Here is a 24068-nt window from a genome sequence, read left to right on the forward strand (position 1 = left end):
GTGACACAACACACATAGCACCGCAGAAGTGACACACACCGCACCACACGTAGCACAAAGCAGTGACACACATCACACAACATGTAGCATGCAACTGGTAGCACGTGCCAAATTTCACTCACACATGCACACACACCGTGCACACTTTGGTGCTACCATGGTGAAGTTACTAAAAAGACATAAATCGCCCGTACAACCTTTACCAGAATGTTGGGGCAAGTATTTTTTAGCAAACACCTATAAAGGCCGGCACGGCTCATCAGAGGATGGGTGGCCAACATCATGCCTGGCCGCCTTTATCTACCCAGCGCTGATGTTTACACATGGAAACCAGGTACTTATTTAAGGCTAAGTTGACCCAGGGGAGGATCAGCACAAATTCAAATATTCGTGACTGTAATGGGTCATGAGAAGAAATTGACCACGGGTCACCTGGTTCTTAATGCAGTGGAGCTAACCACTATCGGCCAGAAGTTACTACACACAAACACACTTCACAAATCACACGACACGCACACACGACACGCACACACGACACGAACACACGACATGCACACAAGCACACGACACGCACACACAGCGTCGCTCTCTGCTCGCCGTTCACCATGCCCTACTAAGGTGCAACCCGGTGTCTAACGGTAACGCAGCCTCCTAGCAGGACATCACACGCATGCCCAACTCTTTACCATCATCATCACCATCACTATCATCAACCGTTACATCATCACCATCATAACCACCTTGTATCCGCGCCGCACCCGCCACACATCGCCTCATTTACCGACAGCGACCTCCACCCCACGCAGGCAGTGACCTTTGAACTGGCTGATGTCACCGGTGGGCGTCTTGGGGAGGCCTTTGTAGCAGGCGTCGCTCGTCATTGCCACGGTAACGCAGCAACTTCCCAGCAAGAATCCGATCTGTTGGCTCCCGGCATCCTGCACGCACACACATGCACGCGCACACACGCACGTCAGTACATACACGCAAGTCAGTACACACACGCAAGTCAGTACACACACGCACGTCAGTACACACGCACGTTAGTACACACGCACGTCAGTACACACACGCACGTCAGTACACACGCACGTTAGTACACACGCACGTCAGTACACACACGCAAGTCAGTACACACACGCACGTCAGTACACACGCACGTCAGTACACACGCGCACACACGCATGTCAGTACACACGCATGTCAGTACACACGCGCACACACGCACGTCAGTACACACGCGCACACACGCATGTCAGTACACACGCATGTCAGTACACACGCGCACACACGCACGTCAGTACACACGCGCACACACGCATGTCAGTACACACGCATGTCAGTACACACGCGCACACACGCACGTCAGTACACACACGCACGTCAGTACACACGCGCACACACGCATGTCAGTACACACACGCACACACGCACGTCAGTACACACACATGCACACACGCACGTCAGTACACACACGCACGTCAGTACACACACGCACGTCAGTACACACGCGCACACACGCACGTCAGTACACACACATGCACACACGCACGTCAGTACACACACGCACGTCAGTACACACACGCACGTCAGTACACACACGCACGTCAGTACACACGCGCACACACGCACGTCAGTACACACACATGCACACACGCACGTCAGTACACACACGCACGTCAGTACACACACGCACGTCAGTACACACACGCACGTCAGTACACACGCGCACACACGCACGTCAGTACACACGCGCACGTGGGTAAGCTCGACGTGCGTTGTCACGTGTGCCGGCGGCTAACCGCGCCGGCGTGCGCTGAAGAAGGGGTGTGGGTGGCGCACTCAAGAGTCAGAATATTCATTCATACTGGGGGAATCCGATGAGCTATAAAGCTCTTTTTCACAGAAGTCCAGTAGGGGCAGCTAAGAACGTTACAACAACAAACAATACAAAAAAACGCGATAGGAGTGCAAGATGCAAGAAAGGCAACCAAATCATCCAACAGCACACAAATAAAACGAAACCACGCCCACCTTGCGCGTGAGCGGCACCTCGATAGGCACGGGCACCAGCTCCGCAAGCAGGCAGCCGTAGAACGCCACCAGGAACGCCACCGGGTCGTTGTTTGGGTACACGAGCGCCACCTACGCGCACGCACAAAAGCGACGCGCGCACACGCACACACACGCGACGCGTGCACACGCCCGCCACGTCGTGAGCTTGGGCCAGTGTGGTCATCAATGCAGCAGTGAGGCGCACCGGGTACAGCAGAAGCGAACACACGCCCACTCCGGCTGAGGGTAGGGGGGGAGCGCAGACGAAGGTGAGAATGAGCATTGGAATCGTCGTCATCACTATCGTCATCACTATCGTCATCATGACTATCATCATCGTCGTCATTGTCGTCATCATCATCGTCGTCACCGTTGTCATCGTTGTCATTGTCATCATCGTCGTCATCACCGTCATTGTCAGCGTCATCATCACCGTCAGCGTCATCATCACCGTCAGCATCGTCATCATCGTCATCATCGTCAGCGCCATCATCATCGTCGTCATTGCGGGTCACTCACCCAAGCGGCTTCACCGAACAGAGCTGCGCCAACTCGGAGATGGTTGTTATCATCGTTGTACACAAACGTATTTATATTTATGGCGCTATTCACTTCTGGGTGATAGAATCACCACGCCGTGTCGGTCATGAGGGTTGTTTGACCATACTTCACCATGCTGGTCAGTGCGTGGTTGGTGAAGGGGGTGCGCGGAACTGGTTCAAGGATCAGTCGTCACTCGTGTGTTCCGGGTCTAGGAATTGAACTCGTGGTGCAACATGTAGAGGCGCAGCCCTGCAATGGTTCACTCACGCCACTGCTGGCAGAAGGGGGCCTCCACTAGAGGGAGCTCAAGAGAACCCGTCGAGAGTCGTATTTGGCCTACTCTTCCTCTACTAGACATCTGTAAAAAAGAGCTTTGTAGCTCATCCAGTAAAAACAACATTTCTGCTTTTGAAACGTCTTTGAAGACGTGGGAGTACCCACACTTTACCCCACCACGCGCGTCCTGCTGATCGATTCAATGCGGTGCAACCCGTTGATGCTGCTGGGCAGAGGGAGGCAGTGGTGGGGTGTCGATTTAAGAATCTTGCCCCATTGTTTCAACTGCCGTGTCGGGAGATGGAATCGAATCGGTGTCCTCTGGATTGCGAGTTCAGCGCGCTGACTGTTACACCGCCACTGGGAGCTCTCTGGCATGTCTGTATGCACTCATAATAGCAGAATAATCCCAGGGGGAGGTCCAGGCCTGGTTCAGACACTCACGGAATCCAGGTCACACGGTTCCGGGCGCAGTAAGCTATGGACCCTGTGACCACACGCTCCTCACGCACGCACGCACGCACATATGCACGCAGCACACACAAACACACGCACGCCGGATCCCTGCGGCCACTCAATGACGACGTTCAGGACACATCATCGGCACACTCCTGTACACTGAGGCGACGTCATTATTCCACTTCCACGATCGACCCAACCGGGCTCGAGCAGCGGTGCATCGGTTAGCTCCCTGCGCCATGAACACGGCAACCCGAGTTGAATACCTGGCCACCACAGATCACATCGCTGGAAAGTGGGTATCCCAACCGAATGGGGTGCTCCCCGAGCCCGAACTCAGCCTTCAACGAGTGTGTAAACATCAGTCCTCGGGGATGGCAAAGGCAGCCGGGGCGTGGGGCTGGCCACACCGCACCCTCGCGCCCTGCCCTGGCCTTACAGCACTTGCACCAACAGTCTAGAAAGGCTCCACAAGGGTGGACCTTTGTCTTTGTTTGAGTGGGGGGCGCGGCGCCCGGCTGGGTGCTGCGCTCGCCTTGTCTCCAGGCTTGAGCAGCGCCTCCTGCTTGCCTCCCAGCTTGTGCAGCAGCGTGTACGCCAGCTTCACGCTCCGGCTCCACAGCTTGCCTGGGCGTGCACACCACAACGATTATCCACACACCACGTGTGTCCACACACACCACGTGTGTCCACACGCCACGTGTGTCCACACGCTACGTGTGTCCACACGCCGCCACGTGTGTCCACACACAATGTCTATCCACACACCACGTGTGTCCACACACCACGTGTCCACACACAATGTCTGTCCACACACAACGTCTGTCCACACACAACGTCTGTCCACACACCACGTGTGTCCACACACCACGTGTCCACACACAATGTCTATCCACACCACGTGTGTCCACACACCACGTGTGTCCACACACCACGTGTGTCCACACACCACGTGTGTCCACACACCACGTGTGTTCACACACCACGTCTGTCCACACACCACGTGTGTCCACACACCACGTGTGTCCACACACAATGTCTATCCACACACGTCTGTCCACACACAATGCGTGTCCACACACACGCCTATCCATACACAGTGTATGCACACACAAGTCACTTAAATTACCATTTTACAAAGCACATCGCTTCTCATGCACATTTGAAAATTGCACCTGAGAGACAAACAGGAGGAACACGTGAATTACAGAACATATGCATGTATCTACGCACACCTGGATGGGACACATCACCAGATAAGGCTCACTGAGCTAAATAGATCTTTTTCAGAAACGACCTGGCCACAAATGACAGCTCAATGAAGTGGCTTATCACGTGCAAGTTTAAAGCAGCCACATACTCTAAATGTGTATGTATAAATGTGGAGAGAAAACCAAAGAACCTGGAAAACAATCCATGCAACGACAGGAAGAACATGCAATCTCCAAATATACAGGCGTCAGGGTTCAGATTGAACCCAAGACCTCCTGTATAACGAGACGAAATATATATATTTACACATCAAGTTCTATCCTATCCACAAGATAAATTGTTGGGAAGGATGGGTGAATTTGTACCTGTTCTATCAACTTCTCAAACATTTTCTTTTAACAGGACGATCGCCACTTTATTTTAATACAAAAAATGAATTGGAAAGCTGCGAATGGCCGGCAAAAGAATTCCATTTCAAGCAACCAGACCGCTGAGAGAGAGAGGGGTGGGGGGGGACACTCAAGAGGGTGCCCATTGTGAGAGATGCGGTGATGGAATCAGCTTGTGCGCAGGAGATGGGCGAATGTTTGCATCACGAGATTGTGAGGATGGCGACTGCTTGGGGTGGAGCCTCCATCCGGCGGTAAATAGATCACGGCTGATGATGATGGTGTTGACAAGGACACTGTGGGAAATATTCATTGACTAAAAGGTCAGCGATCTGAACCGGCACCGCTGAAGACCTGGGTTCGAATCCAGGCAGCCACCTGTGATGAGTTGATAGCCCAGTCACCAACGATTGTGCAAAAATACCCCATGACATTTACTTTAGTTTTGCACTTCATTTGACTAAATTTCAGAGAAGTGAAATAACAGATTGACTCACGTGCAACGAATATCACTTTCAGGGCCATGGCATGTGGGAAAGTGCTGCCCCCTTAGTGTGCAGACCAGAGGGCACTTAATGGGATCTCAGTAGTAGCTCTGCGATATCCACTTCCAAGGGCAGTTCTCTAACAATACGGGCTGCATTGTGCTGTAAAATATTCAAATAGATTATTCATCTCATAACGATGTCGATAGCACAATCAACTTGGGAAAGGGGTTTTTAGAAACGTCAGGGTTCGTGAGTGTGCATGCTCGTGCATGTGAGCGTGCGAGTGAGTGTGCGGGTGAGCGTGCGGGTGAGCATGAGTGTGGGTAAGCGTGCGCGTGAGCGAGCGTGTGCGCGAGTGACCATGTGAGTGCGTGAGCGATGGCGCATGCGTGGCGAACGTGCGTGCGAGCGTGCGAGCGAGCGAGCGTGCACGCGAGGGCCGCACCGTAAGTGAGGGTGACGGTCGGCTTGCCGGCCGTGTCGAGGGCGGTGAGGCACGGCATGCGGCCCGACGTGGTCCCCCAGCGGTGCAGCGCTGCCTCCAGCGCGGGCGGCCACGCCGTGACGCCGGCGCCCAGCGGCTCGCCGCGTACCACGCTCGTCATCGCGCCCTCGGGCCGCGGCTGGTTCGGGTCGGCCTGCTGCACTGCTCACCGCCGCACCATCGACGCCGCCGACACACGCGGCTGTCACATTTCACGGAAATCGTTTTCTGGGTCGCCGCTACCCGCTAATACCGCTGGCACCTGTTGTGACCCCGCTGGTACCCCGCCGGTGCCCGCTAATACCCGCTCCCGACCGGAGCGGGTGGGCACGTCGCGAAGCAACCACGGCCACGGTGAGAGGCGTACTGGACGCAGTGTGACGGGGCGCAGAAATATTTTCAGGCTCGGCAAGCCAGACGTTAATTTATTCGTCATGCGTAGTCAGCGTGACCTCTCGCGACAGCGTTCGCGTAAAATGCTCTTGCTGCCGTACTCCGGCGTGTCTCCAGTGATTTGTTTGATCCACGGATCACGGGGGGGGGGGAGGGGGTTGGAGGGGGGGGGGGGGTGGCGCCATTCCTTTGAGGACCGCAGTCAACTTCTGAACGTGACCCAGACAGGCCCCGGCTGAATGTAACGGCCCGCGCCGACGCATTCGGCCCCGACGGCGATCGCGGAGTCCAAGCCGTGACGCAAAGTGAGCCCGCTCTTGCGGCGGTTCATTTCGTCCGAATACTCCAAAGGCATCGTTTTGAAACCAGGTGCCAGCTCACTGAGAATGAGCGTCTCTTTATCAGGGGATACATAATATATCAGCAAAGACAGATAAGCACAAACCTTGACAAACTCTGCAAAACATGACTAAAAGCAAATTAGTGACCATCACCGTTTAGAAATTGTCCGCCTCCATTGTTCTCTATGAGGCCAGTGACATTCAGCCCTGGCGGCTGCCATCTCTCTCCTCTCTCTCCCTCTGTATCTGTCTCTCTCTCTCTCTTCATCTCTCTCACTCTGTCTCTCTCCCTCTTTGTCTCTCCCTCTTTGTCTCTCCCTGTCTCTCTCTGTCTCCCTCTCTGTCTCTCTCCCTGGCTGTCTGTCTCTCTCCCTCTCTCTCTGTGTCTGTGGCGCGCGTGAGCCCGGTGCCAACGTCCGCTTAAGTAGAGATTCTCCACCTACGTGGCAAGCTATACAGGACCGCGAGGCCGCGCTTATTCGGTTTCATTCACACACCTCTGAGATGGCATTTTTGTCGCAACTTTTTGTTCAATTTGTATCTGAGCACCAATAATATTATTACTTCTTGTCTATCCTGTTTGCAGTGACTTCTGGAGTGGGTTTCGTTGGAACTATTTTTGTTGTTTTTGCTCCGGTTCATTTGCACGTTCCTTCCCTCCCTACCCTCCCTGCCGCTGGGCCCTGCAGCTGCCGCCCCTGCCGACGGCCTCGGGCTGTGGTCATCTTCGTGACAGAGCTCAAGGGAGTGCTGATGACGTCGCCGCGACACAACAGGCGGGGAAGGGCAACGGGGCTTGCCAATGCCAAGTCCACATGTCAATCGGCGACGACCGTGACATGACATACCCGGCTCGGTGATCAGCTCCCACAGAGCCTTGCACTCGTTGCTGTAGGAATTCAGGTCCAGGAAGTAACGTCCAGGATTTATCTTGATTTTAATTATTATTCTACTAGGTAAGGCCCACTGAGCTATGCAGCTCTTTTTCAGAAACGAACTGGCCCCAAATGATAGCTCAACGAAGTGGCTTATCACGTGAAAATGATAGCAGCCAAATACTCCAAAAGCATGTTGACTCTAAATTTGGAGGGGAAAAACCGGAGGACCCAGAGAAAAATCCACACGATCACAGGGAAAACATACAAATTCCAAATACACAGGCGTCAGGGTCGGGATCGAACCCACGACTCCATGTAAACCAGGCGAGATAGCTAACATCTCTCCACCATGGCACCCTTCTCGCCACCGTGGCAAGGAGGAAGTGAAGTCACGTTCGTTTGGTCGTTCGCTTGTCGCCCAACACTTCTCTAGGCCCGCCAGGACGTTGCGCGAAACGAAGCGAGCGAGACTTGAGACAAACACCTCGCCATAATCCCCCTGGGGGTCATTAAAATAGGTACCACTTTGCGTGGAAGTCTACGGTGGTTGTAAACGGGAGATGAGCACCGCCCCAATGGTCATTTGAGACAGAAAGCCACTTTGATTTCACCACACTGGTCGGTTCGGGTCGGTGAGGGTGGGGGAAGTATACAAGTACAGTGCTACCACAGATTTCGCTACACTGCCCACCCACTTAGCCCCACAGCAGCCTACAACACCTGTTATGCATGGCAGTCACCCATCCAAACGCACGCTCGAATCTCATCACGGCAGAACAACTGCAAAGCACTGCCACATGGTGGATGGGTGGGTGGTGGTGCTAGTGCTGGTGATGCTGGTGATGCTGGTGGTGGTGGTGGTGCTGGTGGCACTGGTGGTGGTGCTGGTGGCGCTGGTGCTGCTGGTGGTGGTGGTGCTGGCGGTGGTGCTGTTGGTGGTGGTGCTGGTGGCGGTGGTGTTGGTGGTGCTGGCGGTGCTGGCAGTGGTGGCGCTGGCAGTGCTGGTGGACGTGGCGGTGCTGGCACTGGCGGTGGTGGTGCTGGCGGCGGTGCTGGTGGTGGTGATCGTGCTCGTGGTGGTGCTGGTGGTTGTGGGGGCGGTGCTGGCAGTGCTGGTGGGGGCGGTGGTGGTGCTGGTGGTGCTGATGGTGGCGGTGGTAGAGTGGACGGTTGCCTCGTCTCACCGTCGAGGAGCTCCTCAAAGTCCTCCACGAAGAACTCTCTCAGCGGCGGTCGCTTGGGCCGCTTGAGCGTGTTGAGCAGCTGCTGGATCTTGGAGGAGACGCGGCTGCTCACGGGGACTCCTGCCGCAGTGGGGATAACAGAGGACCAGTTCAGAGGTCAAAGGCATAGAATGCGGTGAGAGAATGGAATGGATTTGGATGGGGATGGAATTTATCAACCAAATGCTTTGGATTGAGATATTATAAGGCTCTCGGGCGGTGACCCCATTCAACTTTGATGCCCTCAATTTAACCACATAGGATCGCTCCGCTGGCTCCCAATCTAACCCTGGATGAAATTCAGACCACGCTCACCATCTTCAAGATCGTCCATTGACTCGCCCCTGCCTACTTTTCCCCTCTCATCTCACTCTACTCCCCTCTGCCTATGACCGACTCGCCTTCCCTCTCTGCAACAAACACGCCCACCGCTTCTGACCAGCTTCTTCACATGCGGTCACATTCAGACGCGACACAAATCTAAAATGCATTGGATTGTGTTCAAGTCAAGTACACGATGGCATTCGTTATCCGGTGAGACCTGGAAACCTGTTACGTTTGTGCAACTTGGGTTGCGGAAGTTTTAGAGGTTTTCGGTGGCTGCGCCGAGAGTCTGATGCAGCAGTGGAGTGAATAAAAAAAACTGGGATTGGGCCATCAAACGTATGACACACTGGTCCATAACGGCCAACTTCTGCGACTGCCGCTCGGTTGGCCAAAGGGGTTTTAATCGACCGGTCAACAGATTTCCCAATCCTATACGCAAGCCACGTAGTTTACTAACAGTGGTGGTCCATAAGAGAGACCAGTCTCTTACTTTGGCTCAGGGCTAAGACAAAGATCCCCCGTATGGAATGAACAGACTGTATGGACAAGTGCTGTTAGCGAGCACTGATGAAGGCCGACATGACACACGAAGGGGTGGGTGGCCAAGCACCACAGCCAAACCGCCTTTGTCTCCCAAGTGCCGATGTTTACACACTACACCAGGTATTCATTTAAGGCTGAGTCAACCTAGGGGATGTCCAGGACCGGTTCAGATATTCGTCACTGGTGTTGGCCGTGAGAGGGAATCAAACTCTGGTCTCCAGGTTCGTAGCGCAGTGCACTAACCGTCACACTACCGCTCCCAACTATCACACACAGGCGCACGTGCAACGCAATATGGTTTAGATTTACACAGCATCCCACAACGTGACTGAACATTGCAACTCGATATCTGTTACCGACACCGAATTGGGGAGGGTGGGGAGGGGCTGGGTGGGGAGGGGCTGGGTGGGGGGTCGGAGGGGTGGGGCTGGGTGGGGAGTGGCTGGTCACCCCGTGGTGCCCTTATAAAACTCAACGTTTAACCTACTCACGCCGGCTTGTGCCCGCCCTCACAGTCGAGCATATTTGCGGAATGCACCACGTGGTGCCGCCGTTGACCCTGGCCATTGACCGAGCAACCCAACGTTCCTACCAGCACCCTCCGCAGGAATGTGTTTCAACAAAGATCTGCTCTGGCAATTGTACGCCCCCGTTTGACGGGAGCCGTGAAGCTCAACTTTTACAATACGATAACACCAACAACAACACACAAGAGGGGACCATTCCTCTCCTCTGGCCACGCACACACCAGGCGACACACAGGCCAAGCCGCCACGCACGGCGACGAGACCGCAGCGATCAGCGACACTTACGCAATTTAAACCTCGGGCTTAACGCACCGGTGCCGAGCAGCAGCCTACACTCCGAGGCAAGACGCCGCAATAGGACCGTCACCCCATGTCAAGCAAAATCAGTTACAAGCAGCCGGGTGGGTAGGAGCGATGGGCAAAAAAAATTAATTGACAGCCGATCAACAGCACTCATCGTTATGATATTCGTTTAACCAGGAAAGCCTCACCGAGTCCCAAGACTTGGTCAGGGGGTTCCTCCATTGAGTGGGTGGATACATTTGGGAGAGAAGCTACCGTGCGACACTCAAGAGCTCTCTGCAGATGGATTCAAGGTCAAGTGCCGAACTGCCATCTCCTGGCTCCCCCCTAACAGTCCGCGCCTACGACACCTGATGAGTCCCATGCAGTCGCCCAATCCCAAGTACAAAACCTGGACCAAACCGGCTTATGGCTTCTGCAATATACATTGCAGCAACATCCACAGAATTGTGTCCCAGGGGCGGTGTTAATAGCCACGTGTTGACCACAGTGGACACCGCGTGGTTGACACAGGACCTGGCGAAAAGGAACTAAATGTAGCCCACCCCCCCCCACCCCCCCCACTGCCCCCGTCCAATTCATCCTCGAATGGCATCTGGCACACTCGGTGGCTCCTAACGCCACCGGGTGTGCCACCTCCATAGCCAAAAGGATGCCTCGCCGCAGTAAACGGATAATTGCATTCCGCTGAACGAAGTGTTTACCAGCTCGTTTAAATTAAACGAGCCCCCTCGGTTTTAACGACACAAATACACCGCCCCCCCCCACCTACCCCCACCCCCAAAACAAAAAAGCCCATAAACGATCTCATCTCTTCACTCTTCTCTCGCCTCCTTTTTTATTAGTTTTTTTTATTTGTCGAGGCAGCGAACGCCCCCCCCTCCCCCCCCCACGTCTTGCACGCCCGCTGCGCCGCGTCCCTTCCTGGGCCGCCCGGCCGATCCTCCCCATGCCTGCCGTAAACAAGCGGCAAGCGCCTTTACAGGGGGCGCTCGGGGCGGGGGGGGGGGCGCTCGGGCGGACAGGAAGGAGGGAGGGGGGGGGTCACACTGTTGTATTGTTAACCGTGGCTACAAGCTAATGTGGGCACGACATGGACACATTATTGGAATAATAACGATATTAGTAACAAAAAATGTCCAATATCCACTTGACGAGAAACTACTTTTTACGGCCCATTCATGAAGTTATTACACGCGTGATATGTATGTAAGCGCGTGCGTGCACCTGTGAGCATGCGCGCATGTGCGCATAAAGATGCGCGCGTGCACGTGCGGCAGTTGCGTGTACGCGCGGACAGGTGTGTGTACACAAGTGCATGCGTGTGCGTGCATCCCCACCGTCTCCCGTCTCCATGAGTTGCGCGTTGCCCAGCTGACGCGGGAGACTGCGCACGGACGACACCTGCACCCGCTCCACGCAGGGGAGCCGCTCGGGAGGCCCGTGGGTCGCCACGTCTGGGGGGCCCTGGGGGGCCTCTACTTTGGAGCGGGAGGAAAGTGAACCAGGGGGCGGGGGGGGTGGGGAAATTTGGTAAAAACGATCTGGGATGCGCAGCGAAAGAATATTCAATGAAGATCAAATCAGCCGACGGACGAATTGATAATTCATCGTGCACGAGCGACCGGCGCGTTCTGGGTTTGGTGCGCGGCGCAAACCGCACGGGGCGTTGGAGAGATGCGGTCCACGCGACCGGCAGGACGGTGCTAATCACGGCTCTTGCATTCGCCAGGCTCAGCAGTGAAGCTCAGAAAAACGGGCTTTGACTCGCCGTGTCCCCATGGTCGCACGGCACGGCCGACAACTCGTCACGATTCTCTGCACAGCGCTCGTGACCAGCGGACGCTCAGTTCGACTGGACACTCATCATGCCCCTGGGAGATGGCGACGATATGGGAGGCATTCATCCAGCAGTGGACTCTCACGACTATCGTGTCTGCTGTACACGCATTCCCACCGCACACTTTCTCGTGTGCCTGCACACCAGCGATGCAGTAGCACGGCTGACATGGGTCCTGATGCAAGGAATGAAATGGGACCCCTCCCTGTCAAGTTTCCCCCCAACTCTCTTCGTCGCTTGGCGCCAGGGGTCGCTCCGGCCCGTGGGCCCCCCCGGTTCCAGGCGCGCCGCCTGCACGCTCGGCAATGACGCCACCTTCCGGACACTGCGTCTGCAAGGAAGCGGGAGGAGCGAATGACCCACCTATGTGCAAGCAGCCGACGCCATCGGCGAGGTCCTCCACGACCGCTTTATTGGCACCGCGCCCCCCCCTGGGTGACGCCTGTTTCCTCTCCACCTCGTCGTCGTCGTCATCCACTCCCTCAACGATTTCCCCATCCCCCACCACCTCGCCTCCATCTCCGCCGCCACCGCCACTGCCTCCGCCGGTGTCCAAACCGCTGGGGCCGTCCCCGGTGCCGGGGCTGCAGGAGGACGCTCGCGACGCCGTGCTGGCGGTGACGGAGGACGAGCGCGCCGAAGAGGTGGAGTGAGCCGAGGACGAGGTGGATGAGGAGGCGTGGAGCGTAGCGGAGGTGGTGGCGGCCGCCGGGCCGAGGCTACCCTGGCTCGAGGAGGGGCGGCACCGCGCCCGCGAGTGCGACCGCGAGCGGGAGCGCGAGCGCGAGCGGCGAGCCGCCTCCGCCAACGGAGGAGGCGGCCGCCGGGAGCCGCCGCCATTGCCGGCGCCAACAGCGCCGCCGCCGCCCCCCGTTTCCTCTCCGCCGCCCCGGCTGCTCCGGCTGCCCCGGCTGCCCCGGCTGCCCCCGCTGCTCCCGCGCTCGGCGCGCCGCCCGCCGCTGCCGCTGCCGCTGCCGCCGTCTGCCTCCTCGTCCGACGATGTGTCTGCCGCGGGCAACGGGCGCCGGCGTCAGAACGCGGAGAGGGAAACCGGCGCCACCGAACGCGAACTGCGGGAGCGGTGCAACTCGCTGCGGCGAACAGCAGCTAGCCAGACGGTTGTTGAAAATTGAGACTCATCCTGGTCTCTTGCATTCTAAAACTAAAATTTAATTAAAAATCTAAACTCAGTGATTGACAGCTACACCGGTGCTGGGCCTGACACATCACCAAGTTTTATCGTAAAATAAGGTCACACAACTACAATGACCGACACAGCCTGCGGAAGGCCTTCATCCAGCAGTGCATATAAAACAGTCTGAACAATACTCTTGTTATTATTAACTTTGTTTAAGAGGAACTAATCGGTGACATCTGAATTAGTCAAAGGCCACCTTCTTCACCAACCTAATGAACAAAGTGTACGGATGTATGTGATTTAACCTGTCCGGCCGCTTGCTCTGTGACTTGGAACGCGAGGTCCACTCGCCCGCACCAACGCGCCGATGCGCAAAGCTTCCAAGCCAGAGGCCATCAACAACACGGCTCCCGGTCGGCAGTGCGTATCGTACAACCGGACCGCAATCGCAAAAATCGCATCGTTGCTGTCGCGTGACTACAAACGCCTCGGTATGAAACCACGGTGGCCGTAAAGTCTTGCACTGCGTAGTATTTTATGGTAATGCGTCATTGTTCGGCCTTTATCAGTACATTGCTGGACGAAATCCTCCCAATGCTGTTGGTCACCATGCCCGTCAGTGCCGGTCGGTGAAGAAGGTGGCCTTGGACTAATTCAGATATCACCGATTCGTTCGTCTTAGAGTTTGTTTGATTTTTTTGTATTCGAAAATGCAAACGAACTTTTGAATGGAGCAAAATAACTCTGTTGCACTTTGTACGGAAGCAAGGATAGCGACAGCCAAGTTTATTTCTACAACACAGTTGCTGAGCACGCACGGCTGAGAGAGCCCAAGACTTCCAATTGGCCAATAAAAAAAACATCAATAAAAAAGTTGGAGAACACAAGAGTGAATGCGTTTCTTGAATCACACTCGGTTCTAAGAACTTGGGATAATGACTCACTCTTATCACGCACCATGTGTACAAATGTGCAGATTGAGAGATTGAGCATTGCTCAAGGCATAACACCTATGGAATATAATGGTGTTAAATCGTATTTAAGCAATTGCATTACGTTCCGAATCAATACCAAATATTACATTACTTTACTCTTGTAAAAAAAGCAGGTGACTAGAAATCAGCGACCAATCCCTTACCAACAGCGATCTTCCGGGTACTCCGCACTGTGCGGTGCCTCGAGTGCAGCCGCTCGTGAGGTTGGGCTAACGAGCGCATCGCTCCCATCGCTTCCATCGCACGCATCGACCGCGACCAGCGACATCAACCACACCCAAGCGCCCGTCCTGAGTACCGGAGGGCGTTTTTAACCCCCAGCGGGGGTCAATGGACTGAGCACCTCCTGCGGAACCGAAGCCAGCACTGACGCCGAAACGAATGAGGCCACGGCGCTTTTGACCGCCGGACGCGGCCCGAGCGTGCGGTTGGTGGAGTTTACCCCGCCTAGCCGACCGCCTGATATACTGTAGTGCACTGGTACATGTGTACCATGTGTACCAGTGCCGATTCATCGATTCAATTTGAGGAAGCAACAAAGTCCGCCCCGGGATTTCCAGCCTCAGCTGATAACGTGTTGGTGGAGATGGACTATTTGATAAATGGAACGTGAAGGCAATGTGCGGTGGTGGTTATGATGATGATGCAACAGCGCTGGGCTGCGAGGGTTGACCTGGATGCAGCAGAAAGCAGAGATAATGAAGCCACTGCCAGCCCAGTTCAGTTTGTCAATGGGTGTCTATGACAGTCTCTGAGTCTATGGATCTCTATATGAATCTATGAGATAAGTCTGTTTAAAAAAAATATTTGGTGAAACTGCATTGGCAGTGGTACAAAAGCATGTTTTGTTTATAACACTGTGACCTTACAAGGAAAATTATATAAATAGGTGATGTTTTAGCAATTGCTCTTTTTCATAGCACATTAATCATTTATGTTTGTCGAGTCTTTTTTATATATATGGGTCTCTCTGAGTTTACAAATATCTCTATGAGTCTATGGGTCACCGAGTTTTACGGATCTCTGCGTCAGTCGACGATTCTCCATGTGAGTCGATCAGTCTCTATCGCTGAAGGTCAAGCCAATCCCAGCATGTTCCAGTTTCTCAATGAATCCAACCCGCATGCGTTATCATCGGAGACTAAAAAACCCGTGGCAGACTTGGCAGCCCCCTCAACCTGGAGGCCCGTGTCGCCAATGACGCACGCTGCATTCCTTCATCTTATGAACTAACACACTCAGTACAATAAGTTAACTAAGGGTAGATAAATTGAGTATTACTTTGTGGGACTTCAACCGTGGTTGTCCAACAGAGAAACTGTTGCCTGCCATAGGAATGTGGAATTTCCACTACCAACGGAGATGAGAACCACCGAGCGGGGAGCAACTTCGATTTATTTTTTCCCATGTTGTAATGAAATGAAGGTGTCATGAATCTCATAGTAGTCATGTGTGTGTGTGTGTGCTAGCTGTACCAGGCTTGTATAGGTGTGTGTGTGTGCGTGTGAATGCGCATGTGTGTGTTTGTGTGTTATGTTTACATGTCGATTTGACCCAGACGCAGCAGAAGGCTCGGTCAAGACTGAGATGAGCCACACATTCATTATGTTTCATTGCAATTCATCTGAAAGTTTAAGGAGAATATTCTCCCTACAGGGATTTTGTTACACTTTTACAGGCCTTTGCCAATCCACTGCTGGATGAAGATCTGTCCTGCCGGTCGATCATGGGAGTTGTTTGGCCATACTTCGCCACGATGGTCACTTTGGGTTGGTGAAAGGAGGGAGGGGGGTTCCAGGACCAATTTGGATGTCGCTCGCCACCGATGTTAGGTGTGGCTTGGAATCGAACTCAGGTCACTGGGGTCACAGTGGGGTGCCTGAACCACTGCACCACCACTGCCCCTGCCATGATATTCCCTCTTCTGTATTTGCTGTTTTCACTTTTGGTTGTCAGCGTCATCACAGCTCTCATTGCTCCCTGCGAACTCACGATTGCATTTATTTGGAGAAATGTATTTATTGGGGCAGCAGGCTGGCACAGTTGTAACGCTTGCACCACAGAGCGCGAAGGGCCTGGGTTCAATTCCCCGACGCGGGCGCCTGTCCGTATGGAGTCTATGTGTTCTCTCCGTGCTCTGCATGGGGTTCATCAGAGTTCTCCAGTTTCCTTCCATAGCTAAAAGTCGAAATAATGTAACTTGCATTGGCCAAACATGCCAGTGCTGAAAAATTACCTGCAAATTACTCAATTGGGATGACACATTGCAACATCGCCCCCTACTGTTCGCGTTTCCATGTTTCTATGTGGTGACAGCTTGGGAAGGTCCTTAACCTTTCCCATTCCGATGACGTACGTGTCAAAACTTTATCGTTACATCTTCCGACCTGAAGATGTACAGAGGCTCCCACAAGGCCATGCGGGAGGGCGTGTGGCACAGTTGGGTGCCAGCTATCGTAGAGTGCGGTCGTGTTGCTAGGATTCTCTGTGGTGAGTACAATGTCTTTAAAAACAATGGCTCGACGCCTCTGTAAATTAAATTAATGCTGATTCGCTTGTGCGTTCCGAAATTCAGCGGTGAACGGGACACCCTACCCTGTAACCTGCAGATGTCTCGGAACCGGAAAGGGTTAGGTAGCTATTTCTGCTCTCCTGCCTTATTTAATAGTAATGTACAAAGCTGCTGCTTCTGTGAAGTCCCAAAGTGAATAATAGGTTCATTAAAAATAATAACAGGGTGTTTTATTGCCACTGAGAGAAAAATAAATATCTTGACTGGCACTCTTAGGGAGATATAAAGGCCAATCGACCAAAACGTCGATATCTTTATTTTCTGTCAGCGCCAATGCAACACCCTGTTATTATGTTAATTGACCCGCTATTCATCGTGTTATCGCATCGTACATTTAACGTCTACTTTGAGGCCACACAATAAAAAGATCGACTTGTACTTTAACCATCAGGATGTGATCTGCTGTCAGATGTGGAGGGAGGATGGTGTGGAAGATGTCATTATGCGTTTGTGTGTGTGGGGAGCGGTAGTGTAGCGGTTAGCGCGCTGCACTATTAACCCGGCGACCCGGGTTCGATTCCCACTCACGGTCAACACCAGTGACGATTATCTGAACTGGTCCTGGGCCTAACCGAGGTCGACTCAGCCTCAAATTAGTACCTGGTGCGTTGTGTAAACATCGCCAATGAGGAGACAAAGGCGGCCGGGCGTGGTGTTGGCCACCCACCCCCTCGTGTGCCGTGCCGGCCCTCATAGGTGTTCGCTAACAGCACTTGCCCCATCAGTGTGTAAAGGCTATACGGTGGGATCTTTGTCTTTGTGTGTGTGTGTGCACACACGTTTGGGTGAGGACTGATCGTTTGTTGAGCAGTAGTGCATCAGTTAGCACTGCACTGTGCCTCAAACCTGGCGATCCTCATTCAATTCCTGCTCATGACCAAAAGTGGCAAATATCCTAACCGATTCTGGGCCTCCCCTTGGTCGACTTAACCTTAAAGTACAGTAATACCCCGGTTTACATTGGGGATGCAGTTCGTGAAAGGTGCGACGAAGAATTTCGAAACGACGTCAATCAAAGCGGTTTACAGGGTAGGTGGACGCGAAGGCTGAGAGGTGACGGATACGAGAGAGGACAGATTACGCTGTCAGCGACGTGTGGGTTGAGGTGACGTGTGGGTTGAAGCGACGTGTGGGTTGAAGCGACGTGTGGGTTGAAGCGACGTGTGGGTTGAAGCGACGTGTGGGTTGAAGCGACGTGTGGGTTGAAGCGACGTGTGGGTTGAAGCGACGTGTGGGTTGAAGCGACGTGTGGGTTGAAGCGACGTGTGGGTTGAAGCGACGTGTGGGTTGAGGTGACGTGTGGGTTGAAGCGACGTGTGGGTTGAGGTGACGTGTGGGTTGAGGTGACGTGTGGGTTGAGGTGACGCAAATCGGGTAGCGGTGTTAATAAAGTGACGATGTATTTGCGAAACGACGTAAAAGGGGGAGACGTAAATCGGGGTATGTATTTTGAACTTCTTTTGCGCCGTACGTAGCCAACCGTGCTAATCGGAGGTGCGAGATGCCTGTTCCTGGTGCGAAAACATCAACACTTGGGAGACAAAGGCGGCCTGGCCACCCACCCCGTCGTGTGCCGTAGGTGCTGCTACTTGCTAACAGCACTCGCCCCAGCAGTCTATAGGGGGAATCCTTGTCTCGGTGGTGACGGTGCGTACCGGGCGGGGTGTACGCGTCGATGGACGTCTGCGCGACGAGAGAGCGCCGCTTGCTCGGCATGGGCATCTTCCTGTCCACGTGCTTGGCTAGCGCCGCCTGCACTGCTTCCGTGTGTACATCTGGGATGGGTCGCAAGGGGTCAGAGGTGAGGGTCACAGGGATTACAGAGACGGAATAAGAGGGGCTCGGTTGGGGGGGGGGGGCACGCCACTCGATCCATCGTCGCAGCCGCAGTGTGCTACCCCCGCACGCCATCAAGAGGCTGCGGCATCGTCACTCCCCATTGCGATGGTGCACGCCGTGCTGTGTGTTGCTGTACCGGCGTGTAGCAAGGGTCCGGTAACGGTGCGGTAACGGTGCGGTAACGCGGTGTGCAGTGGCGTTGTCTGGGAGAGGCCTCACCGGAGCGGTAGCGTTCATCGCGAGTGCCGGAGGGACGGCGCCGTCGGCCGTACTTTGAGCAAGACGAGGAGGAGGAGAGAGGAGTGACGGGAGAGGCACGGCGCTCCCCTCCGTACGCCGCATCCGACACTGTCGCCGTGGCAACCGAGCCAACCCCACCGTTGTCAGCAATGAGGGAGGGGGGGGGGGCGGGGGTCGGGGGGGGGGAACGAGAAACCACCATCGTCACCACCACAAATCAGCAACGCCATTCACAGCACACCCGGTGCGGATGCGAACATCGTTCAACAACGCGGGCGACCACCACCAACCCCTGGAAAAACGATGTCAGCCGTTTCCAAGTAAATGCCACCATTTCCCTCGCCAACGAAAAAACCGAATCGTCAGAACCAACAGCAGCAACATTCAACAGCATCACATTCAGAAGCAGCAACATTCAACAGCAACCAGAGTACCACCACTGCCACCATCATCCACTGCCACCATCACCGCCACCGCCACCCCCACCGCCATCCCCGAGTGCATGAGCCGTCGCTGTCAATAAAAACTAGGAAAGTGACCCTTTGTCTTGGAGACGGCGGTGTCCATTAGCATGCCGGCCCATGGCTGCTGCAGGAGCAGCAGGTAGGTGTGGCTGGGAACGAGAGGTGTTGTGGATGGGTGGGTGGTGAGGAGGGAGGAGAGGAGAGGGAGGGGAAATCCACACCGCAAAAAGCACCTGCGTGTATATAAACTAAAAGCGGTTACTGTTTTCCACGCACACAGTAATCTGAATCAACAGACAAAACCTTTAAAAAAAATTTAATGGGCAAATGCAGGGAAGCCGTCGAAGCGGTGTTAACGGTGAGCACAGTGGGCCCGAAACAAGTCCAGAGACCGCCGGTTCGATTCCATCTCATGACGCGGCAGTTGAGCCATCGCGGCGAGTTTCTTTTAATCGAACCCTACCGCTGCCTCTTGCTGCCCAGCAGCATCAATGGGTTACACCGCAGTGAGTCGATCAGCAGCAGGCCGCGTGTGGTGGGGTTAAAGGGTAACTCACACCTCGTCCAACACACACGGCCAGCGTGGGAGAGTAGGCCAAATACACTCTAGAGCTCCCTTCTAGTGGAGGGCCTTCGCCAGCAGTGGCCTGAGCAATGAAGACATTTGAGCTTGATTTGGCGCTATCGTGACTGCAGGAATTACTCTTTGGTTCTTTCTGTGTGCCTATGTGTGTGTCTCTCTCTGTGTGTCTCTGTGTTATCTCTCTCTGCTTATGTGTCTGTCTGTGTGTCTCCGTGTCTGTGTTTTGTCTCTCTCTTAAATTTAGCAAATCTTTGGAAGAACGTTAATCAACCAGATAGGGTGTTGACTGTTATGTTAGCCGACTATCTGTGCTCTATTGCATTATATTTCTAAGTTTACTAGGTTTGTTCCCTCTTTCATTTGTACCTGATGATGATTGCTTGTGTTGCAATCGAAACGTCGTATGATATTACTTAATTTATTATTTTCTCTCTCTACGTGACTTTACCGAAAGAAGCAAAGAGAAGACATTTGAGTTTTTCACCTTTTGACCGAGCAATGATGGCAAATGTACCATGCGGTGACTTAGACCACCGTGCGGTTGGTACATTCGCGCGTGCCAATCCGCGCATTCATGGCGAACATTCCAATGGCATCGGCGACCGGCTCCTGACTTTTGGGAACCGGTAATCAATTCTGAAAACAGTCATGGGTTTAGTGACTGTTGTTGACACCGCTAGTTTATATGCATAGCTCCTGTGTGTGTGTGGCCGTGTGTGCTAACCATCCGTGGCGGACGCTGCAATGTTGTGGGTATGTGTAGCAGTATCCCACCAAACAGGACTTCATTGAAGCTGGGTCTGTCCAGGTGAGCAGCCCAAAAAACATGCCCACACTCGGCACACCGTATCCATTATACCTCTCGCGCTGCTGTGGTTACCTGTCACCTGCCGAGTGAAGTCTACTGGCAGCCCAGAAAATAAATATTCAGTGAGAAATGAAGGCCTAAGTACAGGTGCACGCATCTCTCGACCTGCGCATGAATGTGTCTGTGTGCATCTGTCAGTCACCCTCCTCGTCATGTAACACATACCACCTCGGCCTATCTCATGACCCCGTCCCAGTGCGTAGAGTGCATCTCGCGCCATGATGATGACACTAAGATGACACCACGGGCCCAGTAGTATACGGCTCCTCTTGTTGTGAGTACTGAATGGGTGAGTGTAGGTGGCCCTGCACGTGTGAACTGTCACGTTGTGCTGTTAAATGGGGAGCAGTGGTGTAGCGGTTAGTGTGCTTCGCTACGAACCCGGCGAGCCGGGTTCGATTGCCGCTCACGACCAACACCAGTGATGATTATCTCAACCAGTCCTAGGCCTCCCCTCGGTCGACTCAGCCTCAAATGAGGGCCTGGTGCGGTGCGTGGTGCTGGCCACCGGTCCCCTCGTGTGCCGTGCCGGCCTTCATAGGTGCTTCCTAACAGCACTTGCCCCAACAGTTTATTGAGGCTATACGGGGGATCTTAGTATGCATGTTGAACTTATTTCGCACCGTACGTAGCCAACCGTGCGAATCGTAGGTGCGGGCCTTTGTCCGCACCGAGCCACATGAGTTGGACTCCAGGTCACGGCTAACATCAGAGGCGTACGAACCAGTCCCAGGTGAACTCCACCTGAAAAGCGAGCACCTGGTGCAGTGTGCAAACATCAGCCCTGGGTGAAGCCAGAGGCAGCCCGTGGACGTGGTCAAGTTCTGGCCCCACAACCCCCTGCTTGTGCACTGTGACTGCCTTAACAGGTGCTCGCAAACAGAACTTGCCCCATCATCAACTTGTGTAGGCTATAGGGGGGAAGCTCGGTGCGGTCTGTGTGTGTGTGTGGTGTTGCATTATAATTTATGGCACACCTTCACACCCCCCCCCGCCCCCATGTAAAAACAACCCAGCGCCACCCTCCCAAAGACAAACAGCATCAAACCGTGCAAACAGCACAGCCTGGCCTTGTGTGCACTCGTTCACACATATTTACATAATACCTGCGTATTTGTCTACACGACTGTAAGTTGTCCGTGTGCACCACGCGTGCAGAAGCTGGGCGCTCGCGATTATCCGAGCGACCGATTTCTCGAGCGAGTCTCATCGGCACGATTATTCATCAACTCGACCCGTTCGTGCGCTACCGGCAGCAATGTTGGCTCCGTTAGCCAAACGCCAATGTCGCGGTCTGCTGCTGGCCGCGACGAGAGGGCTTCGGGAGAGAGTTCGTCTCGTCTTGCCGTTCCTCCTCCTCCGTCGAAGGAGCGCTGGCCAGTGCCCACCAAGGCCGTGGCCATGGAGTCAACATTTGGGGGGGACCAAATCTTCCAGGGAGTCTGGAGGTCCCCCCCCCCCAGAAAAAAAAAACTAAATTTGAAAACTCATTTCCTGCCATTTCCTGCCTAAAATATAAAAAAAATTCACTAACACATAGGATGGACTTTTTATTTCTTTTTTACAATAATGTCTAATAGTGTATTGTATTACATTGCTCTGTTTTTTCTTTTTTACCTTTTCTTGTTTCATTGCATCATTGCATGTAGTGGCAGAGATTAGGGATTAACAAAGTACAACCATAACCACAACCATATAAACAGAAATCTATTTTATAGCAATATATTTGGAGGGACATTTTGAGCATATTTTAATATTTATTATGATTATGCCCACAATCACACGACTATGGCATGTGTATTTCATGTATCTCTGTGGGTCTCGTTTTTATCAACTAAATATGTGTGTGCGTCTCTGTGGGACTCTGTATCTTATATAAATGTATAAAGGCGTCTAAGTACAAGTCTCTTTTACAATAATTAATTATCGAATTGTACCTTAGATATGGTAGTGGTTCAAATAAAGAGTGGGGGTTATTAAAAGTCGTGGTGTAGCTGCAGTGGCAGTAACGAGGACAGGTGGGAATGATTCAGGAAGGGTTTGGATAGCGAGTCTCAATGTATCCATACACACATCTACGTGTCTCTATGTATCTCTATGTATCTCTATGTGTCTCTATGTATCTCTGCATCTCTATGTGTCTCTATGTATCTCTATGTGTCTCTATGTATCTCTGTGTCTCTATGTATCTCTATGTCTCTGTGTATCTCTGTATCTCTATGTGTCTCTATGTATCTCTATGTATCTCTATGTGTCTCTATGTATCTCTGTGTCTCTATGTGTCTCTGTGTATCTCTATGTGTCTCTATGTGTCTCTGTGTATCTCTATGTGTCTCTGTGTATTTCTATGTATCTCTGTGTCTCTGTGTATCTCTATGTATCTCTATGTGTCTCTGTGTACCTCTATGTATCTCTATGTGTCTCTGTGTATCTCTATGTGTCTCTGTGTATTTCTATGTATCTCTGTGTCTCTGTGTATCTCTATGTGTCTCTGTGTATCTCTGTGTGTCTCTGTGTATCTCTATGTGTCTATGTGTATCTCTATGTGTCTGTGTATCTCTACGTATCTCTATGTATCTATGTGTCTCTGTGTATTTCTATGTCGGGAGGAAGGACGTGGGGCGTAACCACAATTTTGAAAGGGGCTCCGTAAAACGAAGATAAAGATCCCCGTATAGCCTTAACAGACTGTTGGGGCAAGTGCTGTTAGCGAACAGCACCTATGAAGACCGGCCACGGTACACGAGGGGGTGGGGTGGCCACCACCACGCCCGACCGCCTCTGTCTCCCTAGTGGCGATGTTTACACACCGTAGCAGGTACACATTTTTGAGGCTGAGTCGACCTAAGGGAGGCCCAGGACCGGTTCAATTAATCGTCACTGGTGTTGGCCGTGAGCAGGAATCGAACTTCGGTCACCGGGTTCGTAACGCAGAACGCGACCCACTTCGCCACCGCTCTTCCACTACGCCACGTATGTATGTTTAACTTATTTCGCGCCACACATAGCCAACCGTGCTAATCGGAGGTGTACCACACGCACGCACGCACACGAAGACACACACATACTCACGAAGACACAAACCCAC

At 53.3% G+C, this 24068-nt stretch overlaps 1 protein-coding gene across 8 annotated transcripts in view; it reads right to left on the reverse strand.

The window, feature by feature from the left end:
* LOC116944335 (disco-interacting protein 2 homolog C-like) overlaps nt 1-24068 on the reverse strand; it is a 235676-nt gene that overhangs the window by 42180 nt on the left and 169428 nt on the right. For 5 of the 8 annotated variants that reach the window (XM_076069209.1, XM_076069210.1, XM_076069211.1 and 2 more), the window contains exons 2-10: nt 19045-19173; nt 18642-18761; nt 12645-13286; nt 11782-11922; nt 8703-8822; nt 5868-6068; nt 3869-3960; nt 2035-2145; nt 782-938 (exon numbers count right to left, since the gene is read on the reverse strand). In XM_076069209.1, coding sequence (XP_075925324.1) covers nt 782-938; nt 2035-2145; nt 3869-3960; nt 5868-6068; nt 8703-8822; nt 11782-11922; nt 12645-13286; nt 18642-18761; nt 19045-19173 — 1713 coding nt within the window. The remainder of the gene's footprint in view (nt 1-781; nt 939-2034; nt 2146-3868; nt 3961-5867; nt 6069-8702; nt 8823-11781; nt 11923-12644; nt 13287-18641; nt 18762-19044; nt 19174-24068) is intronic. The other 3 variants (XM_076069208.1, XM_076069207.1, XM_076069205.1) reach the window with 2 other exon arrangements.

Source organism: Petromyzon marinus, chromosome 2, assembly GCF_048934315.1.
Source record: "Petromyzon marinus isolate PM22_M1 ecotype Great Lakes invasive population chromosome 2, UKy_Petmar_22M1.pri1.0, whole genome shotgun sequence".
NCBI lineage: Eukaryota > Metazoa > Chordata > Hyperoartia > Petromyzontiformes > Petromyzontidae > Petromyzon > Petromyzon marinus.